The sequence below is a fragment of the Pteronotus mesoamericanus genome, unplaced genomic scaffold (assembly GCF_021234165.1).
Source record: "Pteronotus mesoamericanus isolate MK-2021 breed Mesoamerican mustached bat unplaced genomic scaffold, CSHL_Meso_final contig_317, whole genome shotgun sequence".
In the NCBI taxonomy this organism is placed as follows: domain Eukaryota; kingdom Metazoa; phylum Chordata; class Mammalia; order Chiroptera; family Mormoopidae; genus Pteronotus; species Pteronotus mesoamericanus.
Genome location: NW_026555133.1, coordinates 3,171,619 through 3,191,837, shown reverse-complemented (window position 1 = coordinate 3,191,837; position 20,219 = coordinate 3,171,619). Strand labels below are relative to the sequence as shown.

The 20,219-nt window shown below is 47.3% G+C and overlaps 1 protein-coding gene across 1 annotated transcript; it reads right to left on the bottom strand.

Moving 5' to 3' along the window:
- Nucleotides 1–4,397: 4,397 nt before the first annotated feature.
- Nucleotides 4,398–18,624, bottom strand: XAF1 (XIAP associated factor 1). Its single transcript, XM_054575638.1, is given in 9 exon segments — nt 4,398–4,527; nt 4,675–4,746; nt 8,866–9,171; nt 13,678–13,763; nt 15,180–15,375; nt 15,893–15,949; nt 16,530–16,665; nt 18,260–18,302; nt 18,305–18,624. Coding segments are annotated over 8 exon segments (1,002 nt in total). The 5' UTR covers nt 18,441–18,624; the 3' UTR covers nt 4,398–4,527; nt 4,675–4,704.
- Between the last annotated feature and the right edge of the window lie 1,595 nt (nt 18,625–20,219).

Sequence of the window (20,219 nt, the reverse complement as noted above, 5' to 3'; positions counted from 1 at the left end):
CAAGGAACCGGGATGTCCAGCGCAGGTGTGTGATAGGCAGGGCTTCCAAAAGTGAGGAAAGGAAAGCAATCACTTATTTCCTGTGGGGAGGAAAAAGGAAGAGCCATTACCTGACAAACAGAAATTAAACCCAATGGAAGGAATTCGTGCTGTGGCCCCATGTGCACTAGGCGCTGTGCTGGTGCAGGTGCTGCAATAATAAATTCACCACACAGCCCACACCTGCAAGGAGTCACAGTCCATTAGGGGTCTGTCGGGGATGCCGACCAGCACTCGATTACCACAGGGTGGGAGCGGTGCAAAGGTTCAGGCACATCCATGTAGGGTAGCCCAAATGGGGTGATTCTTCCTGTCTGGTAAGGAGGCAGTGGAGAGGGCTGCTCAGAGGAAGTGATGTTTCAGCTGGGTGTTGCAGGGTGAGTAGGATCTGCCAGGCGGACCGGGTTGGCCTAGTGGTCGTGGTGGAAGAACTGATGTTTTCCGGGCAGAGGGAACCATGTACGCAAAGCCACCGGACTGTGAATGTGCACGATGTGTTCACATTCAGGGAACTGAATATTGTATGGCGCTTAACTTGTAAAGGGAGGGGAGTGATGGAGCTGGAGCAGTGGGAGATGCTGGAAGGAGGGACCCCGAGTGATGTGAAACAGGCTGTGTCCCAGCGGCCAGGAGTTCCCCTTGTCCTCTTTCCCCAGGACATTGGAATCTTCACATGGCCCCATTTTCCAGATGAGAATCACTGTGTTGAGCTATATTGCTGATGGCTGTGTTGACAATCAACAGGTATAGCGGCAGAACAAGGGTGGAGAGCCTCCACTGAGGTCCCAGGGGGCCAGGGAAGGTCAAAGGGTCACATGTCCGGAAGTGATGTGGTCAGTGCTGAGGTAGAAGAAGGACACTCGGGGAATGGAACGAGGATGGTCTAGAGCAGAGCTCAGGCTCCAACCTGGGACTAGGGCGGCATCAGAGCGGGAATGGGCGGGCTGTGAGTTTTTTGGGGGACATGGTTTGGTAACTGGGAACGCAGAAGTGGGTAGGACAGGAAGCCTCTGGCTGGGCCGGAGGAGTGCAGGTGGTCCCCCTGCCGGGCCCCGGAGGCCCCGGGCCGAGCTGGGCTAAGACCTGCCTGAAACGCCCAGCAAGACCTTTGTTTTTTTACATATGCTGAAATCTTCATGACTTTTTGCTTTCAATGCTTCTTCTGCCTGAAAACGCCCCTCGTTTTCTTTAAATTCTCTAAAACCTCCTATTCTTCAAGCTTTAAGCCCTACTACTCCGTAAGCTTTTATTGGTTACTCTGCCAAGCGGCCCAAGCTAATTGATAATGGCTCATAAAAACTCAGAGCTAAAAGAGATTTGATAATTGATTTTTTTACAGATGGAAACTGATACTCAGAGAGGTGAAGGGGTTTGCCTGAGGTCACACAGCATGTTAGTAACAGGGCACGGATTAGGAGCTGGGCTTTCTGACTCTACGTCCTATACAATTTTTCTAGCGCCACAAGGGGTGAGCCTCAGGTGCTGGAGAACAAGTTAATTTCTCAATTCAGGACAGGTGCTTGTCTGCCCAAGTCCCCTCTTTGGTTTTATTCATTCATTCTTTCCCTTTTAGCTATATCCCACTCCACTGTCCCCACTGGAGGCAAATTTACCAATGTGTTTGCTCTGCGTCTCTTTGTTTGTGTGTGTGCCTGCCCAATGTATTTTAATGTTTGTAAGCATCATTTATATCACTCTGCACACACCCCACCCACTACGTCCATCATCTGAACAGAAGCCGTCCGTGGTGGGCTACCCTGTCTGTCTGCCGTCCACGCCCCACCAGCACCACAGTGGCAATGAGCTCCGGCAGTGAGCTCCTGCGGAGGACTTGATTTGGGATCTTCTCCTGCGCCTTTGCCCTCATTACCCCACCGTCGTCTATGGAACAAGTGGGATCTTGCCTCCGGCTGGTCCTCCCATCTCCAGATCCAGACAGACTTCCATGTGGGATTCGGTGGCAGTTTGCCCCCACCCAGGGCTCCGGTGGGTTCCCGAGCGCTGCCTCTGTACTCAGCCTGCCCGCTCTCTTGCCCCTCCCGCCACTGCCCATCCCTCGGGGTGAGCTAAGTCCAGGCCTTTCTCCAGGGGCGGACTCCTTCTTTGTTTTCAGTAGGTACTTCAACATTTAACAAATGAAGGAGCAGCACTGTCCCTTCAATTGCGTATAGCTTGCCCCAGGCGAGGAGCCTCCACAGCACTCAGCCCGGAGTAAGGCACCTAGAAGGTGCTCAGTCAGGGGAAGCGAAATCCGGTTGGAAGGCTAAACGAAACCCTTTGCCCTCGCAAAGCCACTTGTCGGAAGAATTATCAGATGCTTTGGAGGAACATGTGTGGTGGGCTGGGAAAGTTGTTGCAAGTGGTCCAAAAGTCACGTGTAATTACCGGGACCACCCTCCACTCTCCTGAGACCCCTCACCAGTGAGGGCAGTGTAGCTTCCTGGGTTGGATCCTTGGTTCTGTCCGGTGCTATGCCTGACCTCAGGTGAATGGATTTCTTTGTGCCCCAGTCTCTACATACATAAACAGCAGTAATAACAACACTTTTCTCCTAGTGTTGAAAGGATTAAATAAACTGATATGTGGAAGCCTCCTGAACAGTGCCTGGCACAAAGTAAATGCTGTGCAAGTGTTGGTGGTCATCATAAGTTGGTGCCAAGGCACTTGGACAATATCCCTGTATGGAAGGTGTGAACACAGCCATTTTTACAAACAGGGAAACAGAGGTTCTAGAAGGGTAAGAAAGGCTCCCAGTGAGATGGAGCAGTAAGTGGGGAGGTGAGATTAGAACCCACCCTAAGGACTCTCAAACCTAGGCTGGGTCCACCTTATCACAGAGCTGCCCACCCAGGAAGGAAACCTAAGGATGTCCGATCACCCCTGGTGAGGGGAGGAGCCGGGAAGCTTCCAGGAGGAGGCCGCTGAGGAGGGCAGCCCGCCCCTCCCCGCGCAAGCCTGGGGTGTCCCCAGGTCACCCCCGCCTTCATCGGCCCAGCACCCGCTCCCACCTGTTACCGGCTCTCCGAGCGGGCTGCGCCCCGCTGGGGCTGCAGAGACCGCGTACACGCCTGCCCGCTCGCCCGTGCCAACTCCGCGACCTCCCGGGCCGCGCCCTGACCTCGCGGACGCTAAATGCCTAGTTGCGGGCCGCCTTTGTGACGCGCGGCTCCCGCGGGGCTCTCCTCATCGCTACTGGATGCAGGGGCCCAAACCGGGGGTTTCCAGGTCAGTGGAGCCTGCGCGCAGGGGGCTAGACCAGTCCTCGCAGGTCTAGGAAGGTACCAGGCTTGGGGCGCTGGTGAGGATGGGCTTGTCCCCTGCCCTTCCCCCTTCTGGCAAGAAATAGGTTCTGTCTCGAACCTGGGGCTCAACCCGCCGCCTTTTCTGTCCTGACCCAGCTTCTGGGTCCTGTCAGGTCCCTCGAGACCCAGCTTAGGCACCTCTTATTCAAAATCCATCAGCTCGTGTTCTTGGCTCTCAGCCTCCGGTTTCCCCTTTCCCTGCCTCAGACAGGGCCCCCAAAGGAAAGCCTGAAGCAAACCTGACCCGCCCAGCCTGACAAAGCTTGAGAACTGCCCTATCTTTCCAGCTGGGGGAGGAGTGGGAGCATCCAACCAACCCGCTTTCCTTGGCCCTTCCCTTCCAGGCAGGGCCTGGTGCCCTAACGGGTCACCCCAAAGGCCAGGCAGAAATGCAGGGGTACACTGTCTGCTTGTTGCATCTTTCGGCTTCTCCCAGCCACTCTCCCCACCAACAGCCTCCGAAGGCACCCGTTTGGGCTTCCCCAGTGAGCCAGGAGGGGCCTATGGGAGGCTTGGGACAATGTTTACTAGAGGCCTGTTGTCGTGAGAGGTGTGGATAGACAGATCGGAGAACACCCACATCAGGGACTCTTAGGCGGCCTTGGCCTGCCACCCAGCCTCACTTCTCTCCCCCTCCCTGCCTTCCCTTCAGGCTGCCCCTTCCGCGGGCACCCGCCTGGCCCTGCTGCCCTGGCTGCTGCCACCCTTGCCCTACAAAACCAGCGAGGCATCTAAAGAAAGGTGACCAAGAAGCTTGTAGGGAGGCTGTTTTTATTCTTCAGGAAATATATACATATAATATCTCAAAACTCAGCAGTAAATAGTTCATTTAGAAAATGGTCAGAAGACATGACTAGACATCTCAGATGGCAAATAAGCAAATGAAAAGATGGTCGACATCATTAGATGTTAGGGAAATGCAATTTGAAACCACAGTAAGAGATGCCCGCACACCCATCGGAGTAGCGAAACTTAGAAAGAATGATCATGAGAACACCAGACGCTGCTCAGGGAATGTGGAGAAGCCTGCTCTCTCACACGTCGCTGGTGGGGATGTAAAATGGACACGGGGCCCCCAAGGTGTCCAGGCTGTGGGGCCCTGATGCTTGATCATAATTCTCAGGCAGAAGAGCTGGAGGCTTTTTTCCTTCCGGTTTATCTGTAGCTCTTGAGCACACCAACAGCCCTGTTCGAAAGGAGGAAAGTAGTTACAATGCAAACCTTTTCTTCCATAGGGAAAAAACCCAAGGAATAAAACCCACCTCCTTTCACAAGTAAAGGCTACCACAGAAAGTAAGCAGGGAGACCAGTAAATCTTCCAAATCTGCAGTACCTTTTCTTTTCCAAATCTAGCTGAAGTTTCTCACTTGCTTTCTTTCAATGAAGCTAACCACCAGCACTTCTCCTAAAGAAATGGATATAAAAAAGTTTGATGTGTTTAAAGTGGGGAGTGTTAATTCCTGGGGTATCTCTGGATAGTGTCAGCCTTGGTTCCCAGAGCACAGGCCCCACACTGCAGAGGGCAGAGAGCAGGCACGGAACCCAGCAACCCAGGAGGGGCCTGTGGGAGGCTTGGGACAGCGTTTATTGGAGGCCTGGCATCATCAGTGGGGTCCACGGGCAGATTAGGGAACAACCGCACTGGGGCCTCTTAGTCATTTAAAAAGGAAGAGTCACGTTATTGACTTGGAGGGAGGGATGTCCTTGGGTATTGCCAAGTCATAATGTTAAGATGCAAAGAAATAGATATAATTGGATTCTAAATGTATATGTTTGTAAGTGGTTATATGATGGGGTTGCCAGATAAAATATAGAAAGTCTGTTTAAATGTTAATTTCAGAGAAACAAAGAATTTTTGTAGTGTGGCCCATGCTGTTACTTTGTAATTATTTTTTGTTCCAAGTAATATATTTTTATTTGCTAAATTCAGCAACCTTATTATATAAGGATGAAGGAAAGTATGGAAGGAAACAGCAAATTGTGGGAAGTAAGAGAAAATGGCACTATTTCAACATAATGAAGGCCACAATATGACAAGCAGATAGCTAACATACTTAACCAGGAAAAACTACAAGTGTTTCCTTTAAGATCAGGAACAAAACAGAGATGTCCACTTTGACCACTCTTATTCAACATAGTACTGAAAGTCTTAGCCATAGAAATCAGACAAGAAGAAGTAAAAGGCATCCAAATTAAAAAGGAAGAAGTAAAATTGTCATTATTTGCAGATGACAGGATACTGTTTATAGAGAACCTTAAGGATTCCACCAAGAAACTACTAAAACTGATAAGTGAATTCAGTAAAACAGCAAGATACAAAATAAATATCCAGAAATTGGTCGAAGGTTTATATGTCAATAATGAACTATCAGAAAAGGACGCTCAGAAAACAATCTCATTTACAATTGCATCAAAAAAATAAAAAAATAAAATACTTAGCAATAAATTTAACCAAGGAGGTCAAAGACTTGTATTCAAAAAATTATAAGACACTGATAAAAGAAATGGCATAAGATACAAATACATAAAAGCATATACCATGCTCATGCATAGGAAGAATTAACACCATTAAAATACCCATACTACCTAAAGCAATCTATAGATTCAGCACAAGTCTTGTCAAAATACTGATGGTGGTTTTCACAGAAGTAGGATAAATAATCTAAAAATTTTTATGGAACAATAAAAGACCCTGAAAAGCCACAGCAATTTTGAGAAAGAACAAAGTTGGAGAAAGCATGCTACCTGTTATCAAACTATATTATAAGCCATGGTAATCAAAACAGCATGGTACTGGCATAAAAACAGACACATAAATCAATGGAACAGAACAGAGAGCCCAGAAATGAACCCACTCCTATGTGGTCAACTAATCTATGACAAGGAGACAAGAACATACAATGGGATAAAGAGAGTCTATTCAATAACTAATGGTGGGAAAATTAGACAGGTAAATGCAAGAGAGAGAGAGAGTGTGTGTGCGTGCGCCACCTTCTTATGCTACATTAAAAAAAAAAAACCCTCAAACTCAAAAATGAATTAAATACTTAAATGTAAGACTAGAAACCATGAAACTCCTAGAAGAAAACATAGGCAGTAAAAACTCTGACATTTCTCTTAGAAATATTTTTTTCTTGCTATATCTCCTTGGGCAAGGGAAACAAAAGAAATAAACAAACAAATGGGACTACATCAAACTAAAAAATTTTTGCACAGCAAAGGAAACCAGCAACAAAACAAAAAGACAGTTTACTAAATGAGAGAAGATATTGGCCAATGATACATCTGATAAGGGGTTAATATCCAAAATTTATAAAGAACTCAGACAACTCAACACCAAAAAACAAAAACGAAAACAAAACAAATCCCCCCCCCCCCAAAATGCACAAACCAAAAACCAAAAACAAAACAAAAAAAAAGGAATTAAATTTTAAAAATGGGCAGAGGGCTTGAATAAACCCTTCTCCAAAGAGGACATATAGATGGCTGACAGACATATGAAAAGATGCTCAGTCTCACTAATCATCGGAGAAATGCAAATTAAAAGCACAATGAGATTCTGCCTTACACCTGTCAGAATGGCTATCATCAATAAATCAACACATAACATGTGTTGGTGAGGGTGTGGAGAAAATGGAACCCTTGTGCACTGTTGGTGAGAACGCAGATTGGTGCAGCCATTATGGAAAACAGTGTGGAGGTTGCTGTATGACCCAACCGTTCTACTTCTGGGTATATTATTTAGAGAAACCCAAAACACTAATTCTAAAGAATATATGCACTGCTATGTTCATTGCAGAGTTATTTGAAATAGCCAAGATGTGGTAGCAATCCAAGTGCCTGTTAACAGATGAGCAGATAAAAAAATGGTGGTACATATATACAATGGCTATAAAAAAGGAGGAAATCTTACCACTTTAGCATAATACCCTCTAGATCTATCCATGCTGTTGCCTTGCATGGATAGATCTAGAGGATATTATGTTAAATGAAATAAGTCAGACAAATAAAGCCAAATACCACATAATTTTCCTTATACATGGAATCTAAAGAGCAATATGAAGGAAGAGAGAAAATAGAAACAGGCTCATAGATACAGAGCCCAGACTGGCAATTGCCAGAGGGGAGGGGGGTTGGGAGACTGGGTGAAAGAGGTGAAGGGATTAAGAAGCACCAATTGGCAGTTACGAAATAGGCACAAGAATGTAAAGTATAGCACAGGGAACATAGAATGTAGTCAATAATGCTGTAATAACTATGTACGGTGCCAGGTGGGCACTTGAAATATTGGGGAGACCACTTTGTAAAGTACATGTCTAACCACTATGCTATACACCTGAAAGTAATCCAAAATAATACTGAATGTAAACTGTGATTGAACAATTAAAAAAAAGAGAGAATATGGCACTAAAAACATTCTCAGCAAGTATGAAATTCACCAATCTTTGTAAAATTATATGCTTATGAGCATATATAGATGCTGAAAGAAGTTAGAAAATAAAGATTTAGGTCTACCTTTTTGTAAGGAGTGTGCATGTTATTAAGTGAAAAAGGCAAATGGTGGTGCAGTAAGTATAGGAAAATAGTATATGGGGAAGAGAAATAATTCACACCCCGTATAGGTTTGTTCAGGTGTGAGTGAGCAAAGGCACAGCTTGGGAAGGGCACGCAGCAGGCTGCTGGTGCTGGTACCTCAGGGCGGGGGCCTGGGAGGCGGGGCGGGAGGGCGGACGGTTAGCTTTGCCTGTGTATTTCTTTGTATGGTATTATGTCACGCATTTTGCAAAACAATGAATAATGAAAGCTTTTTTTTTTTTTTTTTTTAAGTGAAGCATCCAGTCTGGAGCTTAAGAGCCTCAGCTTTGGAACTACGTAGACGTGGATCCAAGGTTGGATTCTGCCCCTGTGTAATCGTATAATCCTGGAAAGCTGCTCGACCTTTCTGTCTAGTTTCCTTATTTGTAAAACAGGGATAAAATATCTGTCTATTATGTATAATGAAGACCAACTGTTTGAAAAGAACTTTGCATTGTAACTGACACATAATGGTGAATTACCACTACTAGAAAATAATCTAAGATGTAACACTCAGGACATTGAGGCTGCAAATCCTCATCTGTTTGAGGAAAACCTCAATCTGCTGGAGGCAAGATACCAAGAGACTTAGGATCTTGAGCAAGGCCCTCATCTCTGGGCCTCGGCTGCCTTCTTGACACCAGGAGAGAGCGAGACTGGATGCTCTCTGCTTCATTCATTTACTCAGCTGTTGAAAGCGTTCGCTGTGGCCGGACCTGGGTCAGGAACTGGAGACACGGAGATGAAAGAGCTGCCAGCCTCTGGGAGAGCATGCAAATAAACGCGGGGGGAAGTGCTAGGGAGGGTGGACTGGGCACACAGAGAAGGAGGAGATAGGGCCGGGCTTTTCCAGGGGCAGTGTCCGCGAACATCCCGCAGGTCCTGGGTTTCTCTAAGCCCTGCCCAGATGGCTTGCAGCCAGGTAAGGAAAGAACCCGAGGCTGGGTACCTGATGTTGGTTTAGGGTCGGCAGGGGAAGCAGGATGCCACAGCGAGGGCAGCTCCTCAGGATGTCATAAGCTGCCTCATCATCTACAGGAGAGGTGGTCCGGGGCTTTGTGTCACTTGGTGCTTGCTTTGTTGAGTTTTCAAAAAGAAGAGGAAATCTGTTTATATTTCTTATCTTTGGACGAACGTCTCTTTCTGCTGTGGAAGTCTGATCTTCAGCCGCCTGACTTTGGAGGGATGGAGGAGCAATCGCTGGCTTTCCAGTTGGCAAATATTTTGCAGACTGGGAGACTGCGCGGCATTTACCCTGCAATGTTGAGTAATATATCAAATTTAAAAATGACTTTGGCTTTAATGGTTGGACTATAAAATAGACTAGATAACCCAAGAACTTCCCACCATGAACATTTAGAAACGCTGGATAAAATACGCCAAACATTCGTTTAGGTTGGTTGCTGACTTTGTGAGAAATAAGGAAAGCTCTGTGTTCCAGGAATGAAGACCTGCCCTGTTAGGTGCATGAGCTGACGCTTTGGGAGATCGGGGTCAGTCTTGTAAGTATGAGCTTGGGTAGAATGGAAACAAGGCGGAACAAGAATATTCTGACAGCACTTGCATACGAGGCAAGAGGAGAGCATCAGAGTGAACATGTTCTCAAATCTATATATTGTTTGTTAGAAGGCTAGAGATATGATTAACTTTAGACTGTAAGTCAGGTATTCATAACTACAAAAATGATAGAAGTAGAATGCAAAGTTGCCAAATCAGTAGAGGAGAAGAAAGAAAATGAGAAAATGTGCTCTCTCCAACAGAAGGCCAGAGGGCAAAGCAACAGCAGCAGCAGCAGCAATGAGCAAGCCTGGTCCATGGAAAGGCCCAGAGAAGGTGGTAGAAAAGAATTATTTTAGTATTGTTGAGAATGTTAAAGGTATTTAAGTAAGAAAAGTTAAGTTAAAGGTAGTTAAGTAAGAAAATGATTATTTTTAAGGTATATATTAAAGGATGACAGATGAAATGACAGGCTATCTTGTATTTGCTTTTAAAATACTTTCAAAAAAATAAAAGAAAGGATAGATGAAGCAGTGTTAAAAACTTTAGATTATTGTGTTATGAATACATAGGGGTTTATTATGTTCTCTCCCTACTTTTGTATTTGCTTGGAAAACTTTGTCATATCATTAAAACAGTAAAATGATAGATTCTATAGCCATGTAAGTTACTATTTTCAAACATACAAAGTCTAAAACATTAGCCTTCCATGTTTTATTTCTCAAGAAAGTTTTCAAGGATACATTTTACCAAAGAAAGAGTAAACCAAGAAAGCAAAAGATCTGAACCTAAATTTGGGGAGTAGCCTCTACACTGGAGAAGGTGGAAGGAACTCCTAGGGTGACAGCTACTCATCAGCCCTGGGGAGCCATGGGCCCCCTAATTAAGTGAATAGAGTACTTGACATGTTTAATTGTATTGAGGGGGTAGTTTCAGATCTGGTAGAAAGTTGAAGGGATGATTTAGTGATAGGTAACTAAAAAGTGAAGCAAATGAAAAATTGAAGCAATTCTAGTTCCAGAGAAAATAACAAAAAAATTGTAGAAGAAAGCAAATGCTATGATAGTTTGTGTGGCATAGTCATTTATAATATTTTTTATGGTCATAATAACATAATATTGATCATTGATTTTGCCTGAATGGGTGCTATCATTAAATTGGGAGGACAGAGAGAAGAAACTCAGAGGTATATATAGACTAGATCGTGTAATAAAGTAAAATCCATATTTCTACATCCTTAATAGATTAAATCTAAAATTTAAAGAAAAGAATAGCAGTATGAGAAGGTGCTTTAGAAATATGGAGATAAACACCAGAATAGTAAAAGAGAAAGTAGAGTGTTTGTGCCTTGGCAACAGCATGAAGGGGAGCAGAGGAGCTAACATTTTAACTGGGGCAGTAGGAGACAATTAATGAGGGCTATGATAATGAAGTACATTAGATACTGTGTTAGAAATTGAGAAATGCTATGGAAAAGAACACAGGAGAGAAAGGTAAGGGGCATGGTAAATATGGCGTGGGGGAGGGGGTTACCATTGTAAATAGGTTGTTTATAAAACACTTGGGTGAAGATTCAGAGTAGGCAGTAATATATAAGCTTGGAGTACGGGAGAAGAGTCTGGAATGAGGTATAGATTTGGGAATGTCTGCCTACATAAGGCATTTTTTAAAATCATAAGATTGGATGAAATTATTGAGGCAGTTAGTGTTGATAGAGAAGAACACAGAGACTGACCCCGCAGGCCCCCTCAGCCTCAGAGGTTGGGGAGCAAGCGGAGGAGAGTGTGTGATGCTGGAAGCCAAGAAAGGCGTGAGCAGCAGGGAGCTGAGGAAGAGGGAGTGATGAACAGCGGTCTCCGCATAAGCTGAGGACTGAGGAGTGACCCTTGGATTTAGCAGTAGGAAGGAAGGTCACTGAATTAGGGTACGTAGGGTATAAAAGCCAGGTTAGAGTGTATAAGTGAGGGTATAAGAGTGTAAAAGCCAGGGTGTACATAAGAATTGGCCAAACAGAGAAGGAGGCAGTGACTACAGACAACTTGTTCAAAGGTTTTGCTGCAAAGGGGAACAAAGAAAGGAGATGGTAGCTGGCAGGAAATGAGAGCAGGAAGGGTTTGGTTTGTTTTTTTTTTAGGTTTGTCTATTTTTGGGTCGTGGTGATATAAACCAAAAAAAAAACAACAAAAAAACCCCCCCCATTAAACCACCTAGTGTAAATGATTTCAGTCTCTGATTTGCAAATTAAAAAAAAGAATGTTTAGGGGAGAGAATGCTTTCCATGCAAGGCCAAAGACTACACCGTCGGTACTAGTATTTGTCAATAGTACCCGTGCAAAAACTTCTCATAGCAAATATTAGAACACTGCGGGGAACGGCCTGAGGCTCCTTTGCAGCCTGCATGTGCGACGCATCTCACTTCTCCCTGCTGCAGGGGAGGGAGGACAGTTGCTGGAGCGGTGGGGCAATGACCTTACGTAGACAAGAAAGGTGGGATGTAGTGCCCCAGCGGCGTCAGATGGGAACATAGAAAGTCCCTCTATGGTCAACAGGGGGAAGGCCGAGGGTGTGCGTAAGGACGCTGGTACGAAGGTGCATGTGGCGGTGAGTGGGCATGGATGTTTTCTCCTCATGAAAAAGTAGACAAATCGTTATCCCTATTTTCCTCAAAAGAAGAAAGAGGCTCGGGGAAACTACACAGCCAGCAAGTAGCACAGAGCAGCACTAAAAGGCAGAGCTTCTGACCACAAGTCCAGTTCCATGTTTACTGAGTAAGTGTGTGGGTGTCCTAGGTTGCCGGCCTGGACATGCTGAAGGGGAGGGATCAGCTTCGCTCTCGTTTTTGTGCTCACCAAGCACCTCCTGAGTCAAACAAATGCCGTGGAAAACTTGTGTCACTGAATAAGCGTCGGCATTGAGGAAAACCAACGTGCAGATGTCAACGTGCCGCTATGGCTGAGGATCGCTCAGCTGGCACAGTGCTTCTCACACTTGAAACACTAGTGATGTTGTGAAATAGCAAGTTTTGATCTACCATTTCTAGGGGGGAGGGGCTGAGACCCTGCATTTCTAACCAGTTCCCAGTCGATGCTGATGCTGCTGGCCCATGGACCACACTTCAAAAAGCACAGAGCGGAAAGGTGGAAATGACCCAAATGTCTATCAATAGACGAATGGATAAACAAACTGTAGTATGGCCATAAACGCCATAAAAGGATGAAGTATGTATGGCACATGCTGCAACATGGATGCACCTTGAAAACATTATGCTAAGAGAAAGACACCAATCACATAAGACTACAGATGATAGGATTCCCTTAATAGGAAATGTCCAAAACAGGCAAATCCAGAGACAGAAAGCAGATCAATGGTTTCCAGGAACTATAGATAGGAAGGAGTAGGTAGTGACTGCTTAGTGGGTACAGAGCTTCTTTTTGGGGTGGTGAAAATGTTCTGGAACCAGATAGACATGGTGGTTGCATAACATTGTGAAATGTACAAAATGACACTAATGATAAATTTTATGTTATGTGTATTTTACCACAATAAGCAAAAAGATCTAGATCACCCTAGAGTTTCTTTAATTCTGATATTCATAGTTCCCTAAATTGAAGGGTTAAGAAAGGACATGCTCTCTGCTCAAGGAGGAGGTAGATTTCTTGGGGTGAAGACTTGGTAAGTTTCCACAGAGTGAAACTTACAATGCTCCATCCTGCAAAAAAGGGGAGTGGCTTGGCACAGCTAATGCAGTAAGAGGTGCTTAGAGCTATGGAGGGAAGAGTCTAAGAGTGTTCCCAGGCAAAATCAATCAATCAATCAATCAATCACATCATTTCACTTCTACGGAGTCCCACTTTGCTACCCAGCCCTGAGATAAGCTTCTTTGTGGGAAGAGGGAGAAAGTCGCTCACTTTTGTGGAGGAGCTCACAGCCTCATAGTCAAGACTCCCACAATGGACACAATATTGTAAGGCAGGTCCTAGTGAGGCAATGCCGAGGCCCTGGGGGTTGAAGATGTTCAAGGTGATCAGGGAGAACTGGATTGGTCAGGGAGGCTGCATGAGAGCTGGCGCGAAAGGAGATCAATGATCTATAATAAATTAGCCTAAAGCAATTCACAACATCCCTTTTTGAGCAAAGCAAAAATAAAGATGAGACCTTTTAATATCTTATGTAAATTTGGACCCAGAATCTACCGTTCATACTACACTTTTTGGAATACAGACAAGGTATGAGCACCATTAGAAAATGATTAATTGCTACTCACCATATGGTGTAAATACTTATTTTCTGGGATCATTTGGTGACAATCATGACAGCAGATACTTTTTTCAGGAGCTGGAATTCTCTTCCCTGTATAAACACAGACACAGCACCGCAAATGATTGCCCTTGACAGCGGCCAGCCCAGCTGTCCCACAATCGCGTACATGGCCTGTAGTCACAAGTAGGAACTGCCCCGGGCCTGCCTGCCTGTCCTGCACTGCCATCATCCTGGGCCACACAGGCAACCCTCGGCCGAATCAGCCACGTCACTCCGTTATGACCGCAGAGCCTTACCCAGTGCAGCACATGACCCTGATGAAGAGACAGTGTCCTAGAGCAGGACTGCACTCTAAGGTGACAAAGGGAGCGATTACCACAGGTGCAGTCCTGGCCACTCTGACCGCTCCTTCGTTCCACCAGTTTCTGAGGGCTGGGATCAAACCGTTACCGTACGTGTCTTTGCTGTGTTGTGTTGTCTTGTTGAAGTTGCTTTGTGTGAAGTTGTGTGGGTTGTGTTCAAGTCCAGCCATACTGGAGTGAAGGAAATCTACATGACTCTCAATCATTGCAGATTTTCCTTTGCCAATTTTCTTTCTTTTTAAATTTTATTTATCTTACTGACTTTAGAGAGAAAAGAAGAGAGAGAGAGAAGCATTGGTTGGTTGTTCCACTTATTGATGCATTCATTGGTTGATTCTTGTATGTGCCCTGACCTGGGATCAAACCAACAACTTTGTGTATCGTGTCAACGCTCTAACCTACTGACCTACCTGGCCATGGCTGTCCTTTGCCAGTTTTCACCTTGAGTAGATTGTTTACCAAGAGAGATTTACTATACAAGGGATTTTAGGCTCATACCACATGTTACCATGCTACTAAAACAACCAATGGAATCAACATTTTATCTGTCACATGGATGGCTTGTGTCCTCTGCTGACATGCCTCATAAAGAGCTGACTGTGTCCAGAGAACATGAAATGGTGCAGCGAGCCACCACGTAGGTGCAGAGATCAGAAGCCGTAGCTAATTTCTTCTGTCTACTGCTGCTGGTGGACAAAGCACCAGATTTGGTGTCAGGAAACCTGGGTGTCTAGCTTTATTTCTTCCTCTGGCAAGCTCCCGCTTCCTTCTGGGCATGGGCTTGTCATCTGTGAGAGGAGGCAGGTGGATCTCTGCCAGGCTAGGATTGTGCCAGAGGCATTCCAAGGAAGCCTCCCGCTTTGTAGGTCCCCACTGCCTCTGCACCCGTCTGCGCGGCTCCCAGGTCCCTGCTGCCTGCCTCTGGGTCTCCGTAGGCCAGTCCTTTGAAGAGCACAGCAGACACATGAGGAGGCCACTTTAGCACATGATCTAAATCGAGAGTAGCCGGATGAATCTGAGACCTACACATCTGTCATATGCACAGGTGGTCTGTCCTGTTGAATACCTACGTTCCCACGTCCCTTCCAGGAGAGGCTCCCTTTCCTCCAAGCTTCCCCTTTCCACCCCAGCCCGCCCTGCTCACCTCTCCGGGGCTGGGCCTGCTCCCTCTGGCACGCATCTCTGTGCTGGGCCAGCCTTCGGACCACGATGAGCTGGCCGCAGTCCAGGCAGAGCTCGGTCTGGCTGCCGCAGTGGTGCTCATGGATCTCCAGCTTGCTAAGGCACATGGTTCCCCTGCAGAACTCACACTCGGCGGGGCGCTCCTGGCATTCCGTGGCCTGGGGGAGCGGGCAGGACCGGCATGGTCACTGGCCTGAAGTGACGGGACTACAGCCCAGCGGGGGACGTGAGCTTATTTCCCTAGGGGATGGAAGCCAATAAGAAAGCGGGTGGGAAGGACCAGAGTGGAGACCCTCTTCTGGGAATTTGAGCTCTCCTGGGCTCACAGACCATGGTAGCCCTTTTTCTCTTTTATTGATTTCAGAAAGAGGGGAAGGGAGGGAGAGAAACATCAACGTGAGAGAGAAACATTGACCAGCTGCCTCTTCTTGTGTGCGCCCCGACCGAGGATCAAGCCCATAGCTCTGGCATGCGTCCTGACTGGGAATTGAACCCACAACTTTTCTATTTGTGGGACGACGCCCAAGCAACTGAACTAGTTCCCCATTGTTGCCCAGGCCTGTTTGAGTGAGGAGAGAGGCCAGGTGGAAGTTTTTATTATCGCCCCTCCTCACCCTCCCTCTCCTCCCAGGTTGGCCAGTTGGCTGTAAAGGATGAATCACACATGATTCTCACCTCGTGAGACTCCAGCAAGTGCTTCTGCATGCTCTGCTGGCACATCGCACACCCGACCTGAACAGAGAGAGAGCAACGTTGGCCCCACCAGCACCTGCCGCCTACCCCCCATGACTGCCCTGGCTTCACACGCTGCCCATTTGGGTCTGCAAGCGCTTAGGCACCAGGATCAGGTGTGGTTACCTCAGGCTCCCTGCGACATCAGCCCTGGTTTCAAGAAGTGTTTGGGGGACCCGTGGAGTTGAAAGGGATGCCTGAGCTTGATGATCTCCAGAAACACAGATGAAAGGAGCAGGAAAGAAAAGTCAGCCTTGGACTGACTTTGGCCATGACTGCCTTCTAGAGCTTTCCTTTCCTCCTTCCCCTCTTCACAAAAAATAACATTCAGCTTTTCCTGAAACGGAGCCCTTGCCTCGGCCAAACCCATCAGCCTGCAGGGAGAGGGCTGGCGATGGAAAAATCAGGGGTAGACTCAATTTAGTATGAGAAAGACAATTACTCTGTCCTCTTCCCAGAAGAGACTGACACGTGCCGCACAGAATGGCTGGCTGAGTTGCTGCAGCCGGGACCCAGGACCGGGCTCTGCCCCGCCGCCCAGCTCTCCCCGCTCCGCCCCGCCCCTCCTCCGCAGCCTCACCTGCTGGTGCCCGCTCTTGCGGTGCTCCTCCATCTCTGCCTGCAGGACGGGCTCCTTGCATTCCGGGCAAAGGACCAGGGACAGCAGGCAGTGCGCCTCGTGGAGGGTCAAGTGGGCAGAGGCCACGCTTCTCTTGCTGCAAGGTCAAGGGGGAAGAAACTTGGGCTTATTTCATGGTCTACAACATGGAGCCCTATTTCATACCCAGGGCCGCTGGGTTAAGAAATGTCGAGGCCTCAAGCATTTAAAATACAATGATCATGCTACTTGTCCCTATTGGTCCCAGATCAGAACAACGCTATATCATAAAATAAGTGTAAGAATGCTCTTCCAAGCTCTGAATATTGCCCAGGACTAGTGAGGGTGAGTGAAAAGGAGCAGGAGGGATAGATTGTGAAGGGGCCCCAGGGAAGTTTTAGGGGTGATGGATAGGTTCGTTCTCTAGACTGTGGGGGTGGTTTCATGGATATATAAACGTGTCGACCGCATGAAACGGCACACTTTAAAAATGTACCACAAATGCAGTATGTGTCAATTACACCTCAATAAAGCTGTTAAAAAAAATGAAATAACAAATATCAAATTCTTTCAAAGATTTTGTCTTGTTTTTCAAGTGTCCCCCTGCCTGGCCCACAGCTGGTTGAGAGTCCAGGCGGGCATTGCCATGCTTGTTGCAAGGGCCACACCAACACTCAGCATCCCCATAACTTAGGGGGGCAAGAGGCCACCCACTGCCCTCCTGCCCCAGGAGCACCTGCGCAAACCCACAGAGAGACCCGGAGTCCTTTCTTTGAGACCCCAAAGAAGGTAAGCTCCTGAGCCTCCCAGTTTGTTGGCATGGTGTTTCCTAGGACTCCTAATTACCAAGAAATGCCCCCTTTCACTTCAGGCAGCTCTTGCTTGCGGTAGCTCTGGAGGAGGGAAACTCAGCGCCTGTGTCCCTAAAGGCCCAAATGAAGATGACAGCTGTACGCCCACGTCCCTGGCATGTGGGAGGTGACCAGAGAGTAGCCAGAGCCCCACTCCTCTTGGTCTGAACGAGCTCTCAGTTCTGCGCTGCCCGGACGGAGGGCACAGAGGCTGCCTCACCCCGCCTTCCTCTATTCTTGCCCCGCTGCCTGGCCCGGCCCGTCCCCGCTCTGCTCCCCCTGCCCTGTCCCCTCAGCTCTTCCTCCTGAGCCGGTTCAGACACCTGAGAGCCAGGAGGGTCTGGCTGGAGCAAAGCTCTCCGTTCCCTCCTGGTTCCTGCCACAGGTAGGCAGCTTCTGTGGACAGCGAGCCCCTTCGGTGGGCCAGGTGCCCAGAGTTCGGGGCGTGGCCCTGGATCCTGCTCTGGCTCCTTCCCCCCGCTCCGCAGCTCCTTCTCCCGGGGGCGGGGGGATCAGGTTGGTCCTGGACTGCTGTGCAGACCACATGATCAGAGCCCCAAATTAGGACTGTGAGTAGCCCAGCAGGGACAGTTAGCCTGGCTCTTTGGCTTCAGGACTGTCCCAGAGAGTCTAGACTATCTCGAGGGGAGGAGGGGAGTGTGGTTGAGTGACGCAAGCTAATGCTGACCACTTCTCATCATCCCACTGCCCCAGAGAGCCCGAGAGCTTAAGCCTTCCTTCCCCAGGGGCCTCAGCGCCCCGCCGGCCTCTCCCTGGTACTTTATGCCTGGACCCTTTTCTCCTTACGTCAGAAACAGACATACCCTGCCTGCCGGCCCTCTCATGCCGGCAGCTCCTTACCAGTTCCTGCACTCCTGGACGGCTGCCTCCATGTTCTCGTCTTGGAGTGTTCCTGCTGAGTTTCGTTTCTTGCAGAAACAAAACTGAAAGTGTCCCAGCAGCCCTGCCCACAGCTCCAGGGAGGAAGAGGGTTTTCAGAATTCTCAGCCAGGGCTGCCGCGGGGCTCCTGTGGCCGGGCATGCCCCCCCAGGGAGCCCCTCTGTAGTGTGGTCAGCCCAGCCTGCCCCTGCCGCCTCCCTGGGCCGGTGTTGTCACCCTGCTGCTGTCACAGGCTGTTACAACAGCCCTGAGGGTGGGAGCCAGAGGCCAGGTGCCTCCTGAGGCAGCAGCCCCCCCACCCCCCAGGCTGGCTTCACCGCATGGGGTCTCTCCATCCCCTTCCACAGTGCCCATCCCCTCCGCTGCTCCTGTCACCGTTCCTTCCCCTGCAGGGCAGAGAGAGTGTGCTGCGTGGAACTCGAAGGCTGCCGCTTGAGAGCAGTGCCTGGACTTGCTGTGTCCTGCTCTGGTCCCGGTTGGTGATGACTTTGAAAACAGGGTCCGGGAGGGATTGGGCATGCTGGATGCCATGTGCCAAGACACAGCTCGGAGACAGGGCAACAGCCTGTCTCCCTGAGTCCCTTTCCTTACTTGTAAATGGTTATAGAAAACATGACTGTAACTCTAACAAGGTGAGAGCAAAGCGAGAAAGGTTCTATTTTCATCATGCCTGTTTTCAGATTAAGAGACTGAAGCACTGATGGGTGATATAACTTGCATATCACGCAGTCAATAGGCAGCAGAATGAGGCTTGGGCTGGGGCACAGTAGCCCCAGGCTTCTCTCTCCTGGCAGATTGGAATTTGGATCCTGATAGTGTTATTAACCGGTGCTTGAGTCACCTTAGCCTTTGGGCTTTTGTTCCCTCATTTGTGGGACTCAAGTGAGCACTTGGAGGATTTTAGGAGACCAAATGCTCCCAAAGATTGCGTGCAAAATTGCTTCCATGTGAGTACATGCCTATTCCCAAGAGCCAACATTTTTAGTAGACGCTCAAAAGGAGCCCACAACCTAGACAGTAATAAATGACTGGGCTCACTGAATCAAAGAAATCAAGGTCTGTTAAAAGCTACACATGTCCAAAGTTATATGTGCATCATTGAATCTAGTGAATAGAGAACATTTGTTTTGTGTCCCTATGTTCTACTCACAGGGAGAAGAAAAGTGCAACTAGTTTGATAACTGAAAATGATAAAACAGTATATTTTATATGATAAAATATAACAGTATATGATTTAACAGTATGTGATAAAACAGGTTAGAATTTTTAGAAGGGGTTTAATGTATATTTCTGTTCCCCAGAATTTTATTCATAAAAAGTCAAGCTCATCTAATTAGCTTCAACATTCATTTTTATTGTTTATAAGCACAATTAAGATGTTAACCTATAACCCTGCCTGGTGTGGCTCAGTGGATTGAGTGCTGGCCTGTGAACCAAAGGGTTGCTGGTTCTGGTCCCAGCGTAGGGCACATGCCTGGGTTGCAGGCCAGGTCCCCAGCAGGGGGCAAACAAAATGCAACCACACATTGATGTTTTTCCCCCTTTCTTTCTTCCTCTCTTCCCCTCTTTAAAATAAAATAAATACTCAGTTGGGGGGTATGTGAGAGGTAACCACATTTGATGTTTCTCTCCTTCTCTTTCTCCCCTCCTTCCTCTCTCTCAAAATAAATAAATAAAATCTTAAAAAAAATAATCAGTTTTATGAAAACTAGCCACGTAATTTTAAAAAAAGATGTTAATTTGTAGTTAGAGAATTTTGATTGTGGGTTTGCACATTTATCTAAACATTTTAATTTATTTCAACTTTAGCAAGCACACCGTATACCTAACTTTACAACAGCTGATAAATACATAGCAGCTTTTCAGTAATATATGAAGAAGTCCCTCCTGATGTTTGGAATATCAGAAACCAAAAAGAGC